This window comes from Mastacembelus armatus, chromosome 14 (genome assembly GCF_900324485.2).
Source record: "Mastacembelus armatus chromosome 14, fMasArm1.2, whole genome shotgun sequence".
Classification (NCBI taxonomy): domain Eukaryota; kingdom Metazoa; phylum Chordata; class Actinopteri; order Synbranchiformes; family Mastacembelidae; genus Mastacembelus; species Mastacembelus armatus.
This window is the reverse complement of record NC_046646.1, coordinates 9,273,882-9,290,786: the sequence shown is the minus strand read 5'-3', so window position 1 is coordinate 9,290,786 and position 16,905 is coordinate 9,273,882. Positions and strand designations below refer to the sequence as shown.

At 39.3% G+C, this 16,905-nt stretch overlaps 2 protein-coding genes across 2 annotated transcripts; both read left to right on the top strand.

Moving 5' to 3' along the window:
• Nucleotides 1–470: 470 nt before the first annotated feature.
• On the top strand, nucleotides 471–7,250 carry LOC113142928 (glycine receptor subunit alpha-4-like). The gene is made up of 8 exons (XM_026328295.2): nucleotides 471–684; nucleotides 1,471–1,538; nucleotides 2,790–3,013; nucleotides 4,102–4,184; nucleotides 4,262–4,399; nucleotides 4,504–4,718; nucleotides 5,775–5,933; nucleotides 6,789–7,250. Exons 1-8 carry the CDS (start codon nucleotides 576–578, stop codon nucleotides 7,038–7,040), a joined length of 1,248 nt encoding a protein of 415 aa, XP_026184080.1. The 5' UTR covers nucleotides 471–575; the 3' UTR covers nucleotides 7,041–7,250.
• Nucleotides 7,251–10,115: 2,865 nt separating this feature from the next.
• Nucleotides 10,116–16,669, top strand: nufip2 (nuclear FMR1 interacting protein 2). The gene is made up of 5 exons (XM_026328958.1): nucleotides 10,116–10,347; nucleotides 11,789–13,429; nucleotides 14,074–14,106; nucleotides 14,915–14,968; nucleotides 15,249–16,669. Exons 1-4 carry the CDS (start codon nucleotides 10,200–10,202, stop codon nucleotides 14,965–14,967), a joined length of 1,875 nt encoding a protein of 624 aa, XP_026184743.1. The 5' UTR covers nucleotides 10,116–10,199; the 3' UTR covers nucleotide 14,968; nucleotides 15,249–16,669.
• Nucleotides 16,670–16,905: the final 236 nt, after the last annotated feature.

Here is a 16,905-nt window from a genome sequence, read left to right as displayed (position 1 = left end):
TAAGAATGCTATTGCAGATCTTTTGTATGACGTGGGCTTCATCTGTCATTTTTCTACAAGGCAGGTAAGACAATTTTAGGCTGGGGTTCATCAGCATTACTTAAATTAATTTAGGAGAATTCTACAAAACTGTAGCTGCGTCAGCCATTGTATTGGTAATACATGTTTGCCTGACAGTGTATGTACGGTATTTAATATGAACTGGCATTGATGACTGTATAATCAGTCAGATGTGCTCTGTGCTGAACATGTTAATGGAATGATTCTTTGACGTGAGACACGCATTAAGTATTTTGCAGTCTATAAATAAACTGTTCCAGTTACGTGAAACTGTTCATTGATGTAAGTTCTGGATTAAACTGATTTTAAAAAATCCAAGTAGTTTGACTTTGTATTGTATTTGTATTAGTCTTTGCATGAGGATATTTAAAAGAACTTCAATACATATTATCTTAGTGGTATTCAGTATATGCAAACCTTTAAATTACAAAATGTGTGTGATGCCAAAATCTGTACAACATTCTTCCACCTAAACTGGGATATCTGTCACTGGCAGGTCTGTGATCTGTAAGGAGATGAAGTTCCCCAACAGGGCAGCAAAGCCTCCCTCTCCATCTGACTTTCTAGACAAATTGATGGGACGCACATCTGGCTACGATGCTCGCATCAGGCCAGACTTCAAAGGTAATATAACACAGTGCGATGTGCAGCGGTAGGACCTCCTCTGTCAGGACAGGTGTGAGCAAGTGTGCTGCTCAATTGGCATAGCAATTTGGGCAGCGAGGTAGCACAAACCATTCACAGATGGGTTAGAAGTGAGAGTTGCTGCAGGCCATGGGGGTTTTCACACATGAGTCTTTTTTTAAGTGTTGTTACTGTTTTTATGCTGACCCACAGCCTTTGGCTAGGATATTTTTATTTTTACACACTTTTTCTTAAGAAACATGAATTTAGCCTCATATATTATCCCACCAGCTTATTTCAATTCAATCCTGACCTTCCATTGTGAGTGAATCCAGCAGATTCTCTCTGACATACGTCTCCCCTGAACCTCTGGGGTGGTATTTCATGTATATTTCATACTCGTTCCACATCCTTGTCAGTGCTTGCTTGGTAAATCCCAGTTGATTATCTATAAATACACTAATGTAACTAAGACAGAATCAATAAATTATTGCCTCTTAGGAAATAAGTCACTAAAATATTTAAAGTTTCTATGGCTGACAGATGGACTACACTAATGGGAGCGAACTGGAAATGACAACACAATTTCATGCTGGTTATCTTGCATAGGTCTATTTACCAGGACACAGTGTGGCACATAATGAAGGGAACAAGCAGATGTAATTTTGCTGGAACACTCTGCTCTTTACCGATTTCAATACTTAATGCGGTCTCCTCAGAAAACACTGTCAGTGGTATTTAAGAAATCAGTGTGACTGTTGTGTGATGACAATCTGCTTCTGTCAGGTCCCCCTGTCAATGTCACCTGTAACATCTTTATCAACAGCTTCGGATCCATCACCGAAACAACTATGGTGAGAATTTTCTTTATTATCCATGGGAATCATGCTTCATTTAAACGGTCTAATGGTGATTAAAAAGATATTTATAGACTAATCTGGAAGATAAATCACATAAGCATGTAAACATCTGCTTCTGTCATCTGTTTGTTGGCTATCAGCAACAAATATATAATTATATTTGCCTTAAAGGTATCAAATTTAGCTATAGAGTCTTGGGCAATAGTGTTTATACTCCTACAACAACTGCTCACTACACTGTATTACCCTCTCTGCCTTGCCATCTGTATCACTGCAGCTGCTTTTTCACTGTCAGGTTTTAGGTTATGTACACAAGTTGATCTTTCAATGAACGGCTGCTTGCACCACTTGTAAGCTTCTGATGGTGGTAACAGGGTAAACGCACTTTACTTTCTACTTCAGCATTTTAAAACAGCTGAATGTCCTAATTTTAGTGGAGAATTTTTAGGATCTATCATTACTTCAACAAGTGCTATTTATGCAGGCTGAAAGACGGAAATCATCAATCATTGTATTGATAATTTACTGTATGTGTCTTTTGAAGTTATTAAGTTAATAATGTAATATATTGTAAATGAAAAACTTCAGAAAAGATTCCAGTGCCTGTCAACTGAACAGAACTGGTTAAAGCTAATTTATTAGATGAATCAGACACTTTAGTGTTTTTTTCATTTAAAGCGTTTTTGGCTCCTCTCCTTCTGTTTGGAGAGACCAGATTTCGTTATGACTAAACATAATGTTTATAAAATATGACTATTTGTTCCTGTAAATATCATCTTCTGTTTTCATTACATAATGTCAGCTATGAGTTTCTCATATGTCTGTCTCTTTCACTTCTATCCTTTATTTATGAGACCTACAGTATGTAGTGTGTTTGTGGACGTTTTTCTTTTTGTTCTCATTTGTTGAAGTTTAGATTTATTAAGACTTTTCTAAAATACCTCTGAGCGAGGGTGATAAAATTTGAATTGATGAGTCTGTGCTGTCACTGAGGTAATGAGTATCCAAATTTGTTTGTGTATTAACTTGATCTTCTCTCAAGGGTTTAAGAATATGACACCATAATTTGATGCATATAAATGTTACCAAATGTTACTGAGTATGCCTAACCGACCTATAAGATCTCAGAATTATTCTGCTCTGATGTGAATTCCACAATTACCACTTGTAGCTAAATGTTTTGTTTCAGTCATTAATAACTATAATTAGTGTAATTTCTAATGAGGACTTAAATCTTCACCGTAGGACTACCGCCTCAATGTATTCCTGCGGCAACAGTGGAATGACCCCCGACTGGCCTATAAGGAGTATCCAGATGACTCTCTGGACCTGGACCCTTCAATGCTGGACTCCATTTGGAAACCCGACCTGTTCTTTGCAAATGAAAAGGGAGCAAACTTCCACGAGGTTACAACAGATAACAAGCTGCTTAGGATATTTCAGAATGGAAATGTCCTCTACAGCATCAGGTGATCCACATTTTAAACTATCTGAAAACTATCTAAAGCGTCTGGCTGAGAAAAATGCATCTGGATGTGTCTTTGTCAGACATTACAAATCCAGAGCCATTGTTCTTCTATTTAGCAACTCAATGTGAACTTCTTTCTCTGTGAGTTGTAGAATAAACCCCTATGTATATGGCCCAATGACATGTTTGTTTCACTCCAGTTCAGTTCAGCTGTAATTGTATTGTCCAGCCCACACTTCGAACAAGTTAATGTGAAACAGTAACTGCAGGCTAAAAGAGAATCATGTAGGTCAGTAATGTGGCACTAAAGCAGTGGTGAATCATAGCATAATAATAGCTTAGAATATATTGTAAGGAAGAGGAAGCAATGTTTAAAGCACTGTTAGCAATTGTGCTGAGCATAAAGCATATCATCAGTTGCTCTGCTGTGTCGTGAACCAAACTAACCAAACTAAGAGGATTATGAAGTAAAAAAAACAAAACTAACTAATAATACTTACCAATATGTGGCTAACCAGATGACACTGAACCAGCAGCTCTAGCATCATTCATTCGTTTTCCTTCTTTCTGCAATATTTCTCATTTATGTGTCTCATTCTATCTTTGTTGGAATACAGAGAAGGAAAGTGGGCACTGAAAGACATTGTGGCTCACTAAAGAAAATGATAGATGCTAAAGAAACTCTTAGATATCACTTCTAACATTTAATAAGATGTTCTTTTTTTTTATCTTGGTCTCTAAGTCGTGTGAGTGGAGCAGCACTCTCGTTTTTTGGTGATGGTGCTGTATTCACATCTCAGCCATGTTGTCTGTCAGCTGCTGCAAGTCTTTTATGGTGTGTGTGGGATGCAGGGGAATAGAAAGCTAAAGCAGAGGACAGAGAGGTTAGAGCTGCTTGATGCAACTCTTAATGTAGGGTGAAAAAGAGTTGGAGTGACATCTGAGCAGGAAATAGCTGCTGCTGTGGGGTTTAGGATGCTTTCTGTCCACTGGGTAACCACTCACATTTTTGTCTAGTCATAGGACCTGAGATAATTCTACGCAATTTCCAGTACCTTATATTATAGCGCTGCTGTCTCTGTTTTCCAGGCTGACACTTACTCTTTCCTGTCCTATGGATCTGAAAAACTTTCCCATGGACAGCCAGACGTGTACCATGCAGCTTGAAAGCTGTGAGTTCATTTTTCATGGCAAGCCATATATCACATACAAGGTTTGTCCTAAACTGCTTTTTCCATGTCTCTTCTAGTTGGCTACACCATGAATGATCTTATTTTTGAATGGCTGGATGTGGGAGCAGTGCAAGTGGCCGATGATCTGATGCTTCCTCAGTTTGTGCTCAGAGAAGAGAAAGACCTCGGCTACTGCACCAAGCACTACAACACAGGTACATGGCATATGACGACATGACATTCAACATTGTGGACAAATGCTGTCAATTAACTTCTAATAAGACTGTCAGTTTGTACCTGTTTCTCCTCCTGTCATTAGGTAAATTCACTTGCATTGAAGTCAAATTCCACTTGGAGCGTCAAATGGGCTACTACCTGATCCAAATGTACATACCGAGCCTGCTCACTGTCATCTTGTCTTGGGTGTCGTTCTGGATCAACATGGATGCAGCTCCGGCCAGAGTGGGACTGGGCATCACGACTGTGCTCACTATGACGACACAGAGCTCTGGCTCGAGGGCCTCTCTGCCAAAGGTCAGACAATTTGGTTTGTGACACTTCACAGTAGTAAATACAAGTCATGGGAGTTTAATAATTATATATAATTATAATTATATAATTATTATAAATTAATTAATAATTTCGTTCAATTGCAAATGTTATCAATCATACACTGAACCCTGATAGGGCTTTTCAAAACCTTATAAACTGAAGCACAATGGTTGAAAATAATGTTATTTGAATTATAGTTGTGCTGTTAACGCATTATAAAACTACAGTACTTTCATAGAAATACTTGCATAAATGTACAAACAGATTCTCAGAAATGATCATGCAGAATGCTCCTTTTGGAGTGGAAAACTATAATCATATATATTATAATACAGCATTTCTGTTATAATTGAGACAGTGACATATATGCTACTGACATATATGCTGTGGTTGGTAAAAGATTAAGCTTGTAGGCAAAGTGTAAACTATAATAATCTATCATGTTTTATGTGCTGATTTACACATGACACTTGTAATGTATAAAGCTGTATCAAATATAAGGTACCTTTAAAAGTTACATGAGTTCATGTCCTTAGTTATTTTCCCCCTGCTGAGAAAATAAAGTATTATTATTATTATTATTATTATTATTATTATTATTATTAAGTGTTTTGATAACCTTCTCGATCTTTTAACATCAGTATTGGAAAGCAACAAAGTACAATTACGCAAATACTAAGGTAGGTTATGGATTAACCTACACAGAGGTATATAAAGCAAACTAATACATCTTAGTGAGATGAGTTGAAAAATCTAATAATATAAAAGTACATATCTGATGGGGACTTTTTGCATAATGAGTATTTTTATTCTTGATAGAGTAGATTTTATCTTATAATGGTGTTTTATAGTGCAGTTAAATTGACTTAAGTAATACCTTTTTTTAATACCACTTTTTAATATCAATAAACATCAATAATATTGCTTAAAGTAATCTGACGTCCTTTCTGACAGAGTCTGTAATTTCATGCCATCTTTCTTTCATGTCATGAACACTAACTGACTGATTCGACTGAGTTTGTTTTCATGGTTGTGCAGGTGTCCTATGTGAAAGCCATAGACATCTGGATGGCAGTTTGTCTTCTTTTTGTGTTTGCCGCACTGCTGGAGTATGCAGCCGTTAATTTTGTTTCACGCCAGCACAAGGAGTTCTTCAAACGGAGGAAGAAGCTCAAAGAGCAACAGCGACAGAGAACTGTGAGTGCAACCCGCCCACTCGGCCCCTCGGGCGGCTGTCACCTGCTATTCCCTGCGCCCAGCTATGCACGAGCTACAGAACTCAGCTGCGTGTCGCACTCCAGCCAGGAAATGCAGACAGCATTGACCTGTAATTAATTCAAGCCATCACCTTATTCCACTATTGGCTGAATATTCTCAACATCCTGCTGTCTGACTTTAGACCTCATGAGAAGAATTTTAAAAAATGAAACAAAACACAACAAACCACCTTTAAAATAAAATATTTCTTAAACAAAGCAGTGTGACAACAGCTGCAGTAATTATTAATACCTTGTAGTACACAAACCATCTCCCCCAGTCCTTTGTACATATTACATTTTTGCAACTATGCAACGTTACTGAAGTTTGCTCTCATGACATCGTCAAGCTGTTTCTTCTCAGAATGAATGACTTTTATAGACTATGTGAGAAACAAACTGTTTACATTGTTAATGTAGAAGACTGGAAACATACATACAACAGAGCTGAATTGTTTCTTGGTTGCAAACAGAACTTACACTCAGTCATTTCAGTCTGTGTGATCATTAAATTCATGTGCTGATTTTTTTTTTTTTTCTCTAGAAGCGGGAGAGTGGTGACAGTAAAGTGAAAGGAAACAACATGTCAGGCAACAATGCCCCTCATGGCAATGTTGCCCAGAAGTGCAGTGCCTGTGCCAAGGTATGTACAGTCGCCTTATTCAGTCAAACCCCAGCCAATCACTGGCTCAGACAGAAAGAGGATATTGGTAAGATGTGTGAGTTACAGTTAGAGCAGAAGGTTATTCTGTGCTGTGTCTTTTTCATCCAGGAGGAGGAGGAGCTGGCGCAGCAGGATTTACTCTTCCAGAGTTTGGGAATTGCACTCTCAGCAGGAAGTGTACCGGAAATGGATTCAACACCAGTGTTTGCTGATTTACCTCCTGGTTTAGGGTTCTATGACATACGCAGGCGTTTTGTGGAACGGGCTAAAAGGATTGATACCATTGCCCGAGCTGTTTTTCCTATGAGTTTCCTCGTGTTTAATATTCTGTACTGGCTTACCTATAAAGTTTTACGACAAGAAGACATTCGAGCCGCTCTGTGACAACAGAAGTGAATGAGGACAGTAATGAAAGTAGATTTATTTAATTTTACTCTCTAAACATTTATGGAAACATTTATTTAGCTGAGCACCCTCAGCTCAGCCACGCAAGATACATTGTGACTGCATGACCAGTACTGCTGGGAAATTCTGTGATATGGAAGAGTCCATCAGTTTATTTTAATTTTTAATCCTTACAAAGAAATGCACTTTTTTTTTTTAATGGCACTGGTGATTTATACATGACAGGTTCGTTTACAGTATGTATGTACAGTTGGAATTTAAAGTAGAGTAACTCACTTTCTGGTAAAAGTTTCTGTGTGTGCAGTTACTGTAGCTTCACATGTATTTGGACAGCAGCACATCTTTACTATGCCTACATTTTTCTATTTTTAATGAATTTCACTGGTCTCATGGTCAACAGTGTCCAGAGCTACGAGTTTCATATCACAGTTGTCTCTATTTGCAGTAATTACACAACAAATCTGTCTGTACATTTGCGTTACAGGCTGAGAAAAAATGTATCAAAATCTTTCATTTCTTAAAGGTGCACACATGTAGGGTTTAATGCTATTTTTAAGTCTAATTTAGTGAAAACGTGATTTATCCAATATGTTATCCAAAGATTTTTCTAGATGTCACTGTAAACTGATGTAATGCATGGCACTCATATAACCAAATACACTACATCTTTTTTATTAGTTTATTAGTTCACGTCTTTAGTTTAAAACCTGCATATTGGGCAGATATTTATACGATCGATATTCAATCTTTCAGCAGGAATAACAAGCTAATGAAATTTATATGAGTAAAATATGGCTGGAGTGTGGTGTATTATTCTAATTTGTATCCAAATAGAATAAAATCAATAGACGTCGTTAAACTAAATTTTTAATTTCAACAAACAGGTTAATTTTTTCTGAGAGTGTCTGGCGATGGGAATAGCTCATTAGGCTGCATGAGAGCAGTTATCAAAACATATTCTTTGCACTACGGGTGTTGTATTGGTGTTTATCAAAGCCCAACCAAGTTACATGTGAGAAAATGTCTTTGTGTATTTTTTTAATAAATATATATTTGAAAGGCTTAGATCTGTGGTCAATATAATATAAAGAAATGCTTCAATTTGAAGTACTGAACACACTTGAACATGTTCATGTGACCCATACTGAACTTGTTTTCACTAGATTTGTCTTCCCTCTGAAATGTTTCCCAGTCAGGTTAACTCATAATCCACACTGTACTCTGATGTACTTTAAATTGTAATTGATGTGCCAAATGCCATGACAATAGCTGTTTCTTGAGCTGTTCAGCTCAGCACCTCACACTACATATTGCTAGATTAGTGTTGCTGTGTGCACATGCCTGGAGACTGGGTGCGATCTCATTCTGAAAATGCATCTTGTCATAAAAGTCACCTGTCACATTAATATTTAATTTAAAAGATCGCTATCACAGTGGAATGAGGCAGGCTGCATACATTAATACTATGAGTCTGTGTGAAACACACCTGGGGTCTTTTTCTAAATAACAGCAATGGAATGATGGAGGGATCCTCAATATTGAGCTGTTCTTCAAGGCACAAATAAAAAAGTTTAATAGCAAAGACACTTGTGAGATCTCTATAATTGTCAAAGTGAATACATATGTCATTTGACTCACATATTACACTAAAATACATCTTTAGCCAAATCATTTTTTTATATTACACTCATCTATCACACAACTGTAATGCACTCACCTGAAATTAGACCCTCCCAGATACTTTGAATTCATCTTTACTTTTATACAACACCATAGTTTTGACTGCAAAATTAATTTCTCAATTGCGACTGGATCTTTAGTCTAGTGCTGCATAGACTTAAAAATACTTTGGATTTCTAGCCACAAGAAGGTGCTGTTGCCTCTTTTATGCCCCATGTGAGCAACGATGCACTGTGCCACATTTGCTCACATAAACCAGGTGATAAATCATCTGCAGTAGTGTATAAGAGACTTTCCACTTTACTCAATCTGAGGACAGGATCTCATGGTGTTTGGGTCTGACCTTTACATGCAAAATGATTAAGTTGAAATTTTATTTGGTGTTTATATTTATGATGTGTGATATTAACTGGCAAATAAACCACAACTTTCCACAAGTTATTATTAGTTACTTACAAGATTTACATGTGCATGTCTAAGTAGGTAAAAGCTCTGCAAATGTCAGCCTGCCCCTCTACTCTATGACTAGCGCACAATATGAGCTGTAACCCAACCTAATAATATGCATTTACTGTTTAACTTGTCAAACAAAGGCAGTTTAAGCCAGATCAAAACATTATGAGAAACCTACTCTGCTGGCTTCTCCAAACACATTTTGAGGTTTAATCTCTGGTTATTTTTGAGACTCGAATACTCTATGTTCAGGGATCTGGGCAGACAGAGGGGTGTATGTTTGGAGACTATTTTCATATGTGTAAGGCAGAATTTGTGATTTCAGCAAGCAAGGTAGCTACATAGTTTATAAATAGTTTATGTCACAAAACAGATGCAAGTGTAAGCAGTCCAGGCAAAAAGGTGGCATTCGTGGTTAAAAATGCTGTTGCACTATTATTTGTGTGCACATGCTGAAACTAGTATTTATTTTTGCTCACTTTAGCACACAGCTGAAAAAAAAACAGCAAAAGGAACATAGCTCTATTTTTTTCCAACATGTTTTAAAACATTTAGAGATGAATTAAGGATGTTTGAGGACAGAGGTATTGAATTTGCATTTAGTCACTTTTCCTTTTTGGGAGTGGGCTTGGTCTCTCGGGGACCCTCCACTAGTGTGTCCACTGGCTGGAGACGTGGCATTGCCTCCGGTCATATGATTTTAGTTCATTTACGAACCCCACCCCGTTATTGTCCACCATAAGAAGCCTTATTAATGTCGCTTTCTTCTCCTTCTTTAGTGTGAAATGTCAGTCTGATATAAAAATCCTTCAAAGTCTCCCATGCATATGTCAGCACAAACAGCAGACCTGCATTTAGTGGCGGTGACCACCCAAAACAGAGCCATTTTTAGACGCTGGCTGCTGACGTTTACAGAGGCTTCAAATAGCTTCCGTTTTACTCGGGTAGTGATTGGGCTGTGCTGGGCTAACTCGGTGCTGGACCTGTCCGACTCTCTACACTTCAATGGAGGAACAGCCCAAAGATCGGGCACAAGACAAGCGACACCAGCACCACGGAGAGGACAGGGACTGTAGTCAACACACAGCGTGTCTGAAACATGACCAGAGCCACTTCCAGCGGCAGCATCAGGAAACGCAGACGAAGAAAACAGGTCGGGCCATCCGGAAAAGTTAGCTAACGCCTGCTAGCCTTAGTCAGCTAATGTCAACGCGCCGACTGGCTTATGCTAACTAACGTGAGCTCCGCCGTGACTGCAGGCGTAGCCAGCTCTTTATTCAGCGGATACATGTACTGTTGATGAGAATAGTTACGGCTCGGGACCGGGTTCAGGTTAGCCTAGTGGCTAACTAGCTGACGCTGCTTTGACATGTCGGGAATTGACCTTGTGCGCCGGTTTCACCACCCGTTTTCCTTCCGTAAATGCAACTAAACCCTTTCAGAAACCGTCCCGTCCTGGGTCGGCGTGTGCTCTGAGCCTATCGAGCCTCATATGTACATGTCGGTTCGTGTGCTGCAGCGGTCCCGGCTTTGTGGGGCTCAAGTCGGCGCAGGAACCGAGCCGGCTCCGCTGGAATGTTCTCCGCTGCCATTTCCTGTCGGCCATGTTACATCACTGTTAGCCGGCTAATGCTAACCCTACTAACCCCACCAGGCGTTTTTACACAGCCGCGATACTTTGCCCAGCTCCTGCAGAGTATTTCAGGTGCTCGGGTCGCTGGTGTTGGCTCGGTAACTTAAGGCACAAGCAACAACGTTATTCGACGTGTTAGTGCCAAACGAGCCGCTGGTTAAGGCTAGCCGTCTCCGACAGGCCTGCTGCGTGTTGTCCAGTCAGCATGGTAACTGGACAACATGGCTAAAGAAACGCTTTGCTGCAGCCCAACACACTGTAACATCCACATCTGTTGACAGCTGTATGCACAGGGTTGTGTGTGTCCACAGACATGAGGGGCAGCGCCGCTGAACGGGAACCCCCCACGTTGACACAGCAGCCCCCATGCCTGCGTGCAGTGCATGCACCCATTTATGGTTCACTGTCAGTCCAAATGCATTTAGAGCTGCTGCCGTGAGTCCGCTCTTCCCGTCTAGTAACAACTGTTGTGTGATATCTGCTCAGAAAGCTAATCAGCTACAGTCCAACCATGCTCTCTGCAGCTATGAAACCACATCTCAGCACCCAGCTCATACTAGGCCACATTATGAACAAACAAAGGCACAGACGTTTTCTTACCTTGACACATACTAATCGTGTCATTGTTTATTCTCCTTGTGTGTTTGATAGCTTCAACAGCACTTGATGCTGTGACTCAGTAAACAAAAATGTTAACCATGAGCACAAATGGTTATCAAGCTTATATTGCATATTTGTTAGTTATCAGTTACCTTAGGGTCCTATGTTGCTCACCTTTGTGTTATAAATACTTTACCTAATACTTGGTACACTTCCACAAAATTCTTTATGTAAACTTCTTTTGTAATTTTTTGTTTTTGCGATCTCGAACGAATTGGCACAACCTTTTGTGCAAATGTTCTACGTGTTAGGTACTGAAAAAGATGGTTGAGTGAAAACTGATTTTTGTTTCCCCTTTCAGGCAGTAAAAAAGTAATCAGTGACGAGGAGGGGGAGAAGAATACACATCGGTCAGACACAGTTGGTATGCCATATCCCCCCAACAGCAATGGCAACAGACACATAAATAACACAAATGTGAAACAGAAGTCAAAGTCAAAGACTGTTCCAAAACTGAGCAGCAAAGGATTGGACCCTAAGAAGAATATGGACCTTAAAAATGACAAGGAGAAGGCCCTGGATTTGAATAATCATGAAGGCCAACATTTGGATAAGAAAGACTCTGTGTTGCTTCAGAATGGCATTGTAAACTGTGGCTTAATTACAAATGGCTATTCTAGCAAGGACAATGATGGCAGTGGTTCTGAAGGTGGATATACTACTCCGAAGAAACGCAAGGCCAGATGTAATGCCAAGAACACTGATATTGTCATAAGAGAAAAGGAGAAAGACATGCAGCAGGGCAACACTACACAGGAGCCTGGGGCTTTTAATCTTGAGACAACTGAGAAGGGAGTGACTTCCAGACTTGATGGCTTTAGAGCCACCTATAAAGTAGAAACTCCGTCAGCAGCTAGGCGGTCTGTTGCATCAGAGGCTTCAGGGGGTGAATCTCGGAGGAAAAGTTCTGATGGCAAAGCAGTTGGCACCTTTGGTAAAAAAACTGAGGAAAGACACAAAGCCAAGTTTTCCTCTCTTTCAAAAGAGGACTCCTGGACCTTGTTCAAACCCCCTCAAGCATTTCCTGTGGACAATAGCAGTGCTAAAATTGATTCCAAGATCAGTTATGCAAGTAAAGTAAAAGAGAACCTGCCTCCCCCTGTTAGATTGTCACAGGTCCCTATATCTGCTTTGAAAACTAAAACCTCAGCTAGCTTTACTAATGGTCCTGTTTCTGGAAACGGAAATGGCTGCCCAGCGACTACCTTCTTTGCTACTGCTGCTAGTAGTATTCCACCAGCTCCATCTACCCCAAGTGGCGAGAATGTAGCATGTCCTTTGGAAAGTAACTGTAGCTCTTCAACCAGTCATGTAGATGGAGAAGCATATGAACTTAGAAAGTGTAGTCTTTTATTTTACCCTTTAAATATGCAACCTGTGCTCCCTAGCGCTCGTAACCTGGACCCACCGGCTGCTCAGACGAATCGGAAGGCCTTGGGAGACATCTTCCATAATCAGTGGGGTCTTTCCTTCATCAATGAGCCCAACCTGGGGCCAGAAGGAGGAAATGTTCAGGTTCCTCCAGAGGACCCAACTACAATGGTCACACCTCAAAGCGAGTGTCAGGCTGTCACAGCCAAAGCTGCCCAGCCCTGCTGTGATGTTAGCCCATCATTCTTAGAGCCTGGCACTTTGGCTCAAGACCCTGAGAACAGAACTTGTGCCCCTTGCAGTGTGTCTAATGCTTTTTCTCCTGATTGTGTAATGAGTGAGGAGAACAAGCTGCAGCCATGTGGCCAGGAAAACACAAAAGATGAGGGCAAGGGTGCAGATTCAGCTGTGGCAGTACCCAGTAAAGACAACGGTGCTAAACCTGGACAGGGCCAGACAACGAGTTTGTTGTTTGGCTCCTCTAAAGAACAGGCCCACTTTAAAGACACTGGTAGACGGTGCAGCTGGGGGTCCTTTGATGTTAAAGCTGCTGTCACTTATCACACTAAAGGTAACTTTACCCATCTATTCTCTCTCTGTGTATGAAATTAACCTGTATAACCACTGAAGTTGTAATCCTTAAGCTTTTATTTATTAGATGACACCTGTAGTTACTGGTGGTCACAGTAAGTGCTGTTTACTACTACAGCTGCACCAGCAGTTACTCTCATTGTTGCAATTCACTAATCGCAACTAGAAGGCGCAAGTCTATTTTACGACAGCAGAGCAGGAGTTAACAGGAGTTGGTTCTGATGAACAGTCGTGCATTAGCACGCTCCTCAGAGCTAAATATGGTGCGTCTTTTTGTGATTGCTGTGCAATGGAAGATATCCTGTGTATTGACGTGTGTGCTTTTATTGTGAAGCATTAGGTTTATGTTAATAATGTAAACAGCTATGATTTGACTGATTTAATGTGTGACACATTGAAAACCAAAATTGGGGATTACATGCTGCATTAGTTTTTTTTTTGGGGGGGGGTCTTAAGGATAATAACTTTAGTCACTATCAAGTCTCATGAGATCCAGTGAATGAAAATTAAATTATGCTTTAAAATGTCTCTACACTATATTTTAGAGCAATCATTATTCCGTTTTCTTGTTTTTCAACTAATTAATGCAAATGCTAAAATAACTTTTTTTTTTCCCTTCAACAGAAATGGAATCCATTTACAACTTGCAAAAACAAGGTGAACTTCCACATTTCCTGTGTTTATTTTCCTAAATTAAGTTAAGTTCAGTAGATTGCAGATGTATTTGAAACATTTTAAGCTTTAAGCATATTTTCTTCTTTAAAACTACACTGCCATGTAGCCCTTGCAGTTCACAGTCAGCAATCAATGTATGGCGGATCAAGAGTAAGCTGTATACTCTAAAGATTGGCATCTTCATCTATTTCTGTTATTCCAGTTCTGCTTACGGTACTCTGCTGACAGCCAGTAGTATAATCATAATATTTATTTTTCTATGTAATGGGTTAAATTATTAACCTGCATTTACAACCATAAATTGACATAAATACTAGTCACCTGCTTACACACCTAAACCTGTGATTGCTATAAATCACTCTACATACATACATGCATGAATAAAATGTTATTCTCACACACTTGACATGCCATATATGACAGATAGCTATATATCATGCACTAGCATTACTTAATAAGTCTCTGAATGACAAACGGCCACATTTGTTACTAGACAATATAGTGTGACACTGCTGGTTTATGGTGCTGCATATAGTTTGACATCAACACAGGGATGTGTTCAATGCTATTTGAGGCTCTGCTCATTAAATATCGAACCACAGGCAGGAATGAACTAACTAGGGAATTGCTGGATATGTCAATGCTAGTGTCACTTTTATACCTGCGTTGTTCAAGGTAAATAATATACTTTAAACTGGCAGGAATATGATTTAAATCAGTGAATTCTCTTATTATTGAGACTTGACTCCTGTTGACTAACAAAAGCTTTTGTCTTCCGTCTCTGCTGTAGATCCAAAAAAGGTAGTGGTTTATGATGAGACCAAGGATGGACCTGATCATTGAGGTAGATGCTCTACAGTACTTACGTTCTACTCTTCTGGGTGCTGTGGTTGTCTACCTTGGAAAACAGAAATCCACTTGGATAAAGTGACAACTGTGAAAACTGATAGTTTAGCATGACACATTTTCCTTGGACTCTGGGTTGGAAAAACCAACTTCTTTGGTGGCATCAAACATACACACACATACATACACACACAGTCACACTCTGGAGGTGCCTCTCCAACATTAATGGATGCTTGCAACTTTGAGCTGTGATCATTGTTTGTCTCATGGCTCTTTAGGGATGATTTCTTGGGAGTTCAACAAAGGAAGGTGTCATGGACCTGCACCTCCCTAAGCCTTTATCCTGTTGAACTGCGGCAGCCGTCAGTCTGACTATGGGACGCCTCAGTCATTTCCTTTCTTCATGCATTCAAATGAGTTCATTGTAGATATGTTAGACGTTATACATACACATGTGTGCAAGCTTGAATTCACAGTGGATGAAAGGAGAACACACTTTGCAAAGAATGCCTTGAAGTTGTAGAATAAGGGTATTTCGAGTCCTGTTAAACTGTAAGTGAAAGCTCATAGGTCAGGCCCCATCCAGGAAAGGGTAACTTTGTCTTAAATCCTTTATGGGAAATCAGAGCCCAGAAATTAAATGCCTGCTTTTTCTTGTATATGGTTTCATCTGGTTATCTACACTGCAGTATATGACCCCAGAGCACAGGTACAGAAGTGCCCAGTTTGAAGAAAAGTTATGCCCTTGCATTTCATTTTTTCTTTTGTGTGATTTTAAAACCTGCTTCCGTTAAAGACAAAAATCTTTCAACCGCAAAGATTTTTATATTTCTTCACCTTGTCAAAGGTTCATTCACTAGATTTTTTTCTCAGCATTTTTGTTACTTTTCAATCCTCTGTCATTGGCATTTCTTGCATGTTTGCTGGTGGAATTGAACAAGTTCATATTCATGACCATTAAATGATTACAGTAACATGACAATTATTGCAATATTAATCTAGGTTCCCTGACTAGCCACTTTGTCAGACTTTGTTGAAATGTGAAGATGAGTTGTGCTATTATGGTTTACTGTGGATGAAAACCAGTGTGCAATAACGCCATGTGACCCATATGTGTGAAATGGGCTATATGGAGCCTCAAAATCATCACCCAAGATGCTGGTGGGGCCTGCAGTGCATTCATTTGTTCAGAATGTTCAAGGTGCATTTTCAGTTTATTGCACCAGTGATTCCCCCCCCCAAAAAAAAAACTCCTGTTGAGAGCTCTATTTAAGACTAGGGAGCCCAAATATATTAACTGCTAACTGGCCAGCTGTGGCATCACTTTCATCACCATCTCCAAATCACGATTGGTTTATTCAGCATAACAAAGGAGCTGTCCAGGTTTCTTTTCTCTAGACAAAAATGATTTGGTTAATGTGTGAAATAATAGCACTTTATGTAAACTAATTGCTTTTATCTTTAAATTACTAGAGAGATCTATATGTACTGACAAGATAAACTCCTTAAAGGCTCTGGGCTGTTACTTTTCAAAAAAAAAAATAAGTTGAATAAATACAGAATTATTAAATGTAACTCAGGTAGGGTCGATAAAGCCATGACTATGTTAAAATGTTAATTATTGTTTTTGTCAGATGGCCCTGTCACATAAGGTTCTCAAAATTACAAATGTTGTATTAAAGTCAGTCACTATACTGTGTGTGTGTTTATGTATGTGTGTGTGTATACATATATACACATATATATATATACACACACATACATACATACATACACACACATTTTTGAGGAAAACTGACATGGTGTGCAAGGTGCAAATGTACATTGTCCTGTTTTTGTCTGTTTTGTTTTTCCCCCTTGTTAAAAAAGCACATTGCTCCATGCGCTGTTTTCTATATATTCTCGATTATAATCTTTTTGCAAATTTTGATGGTT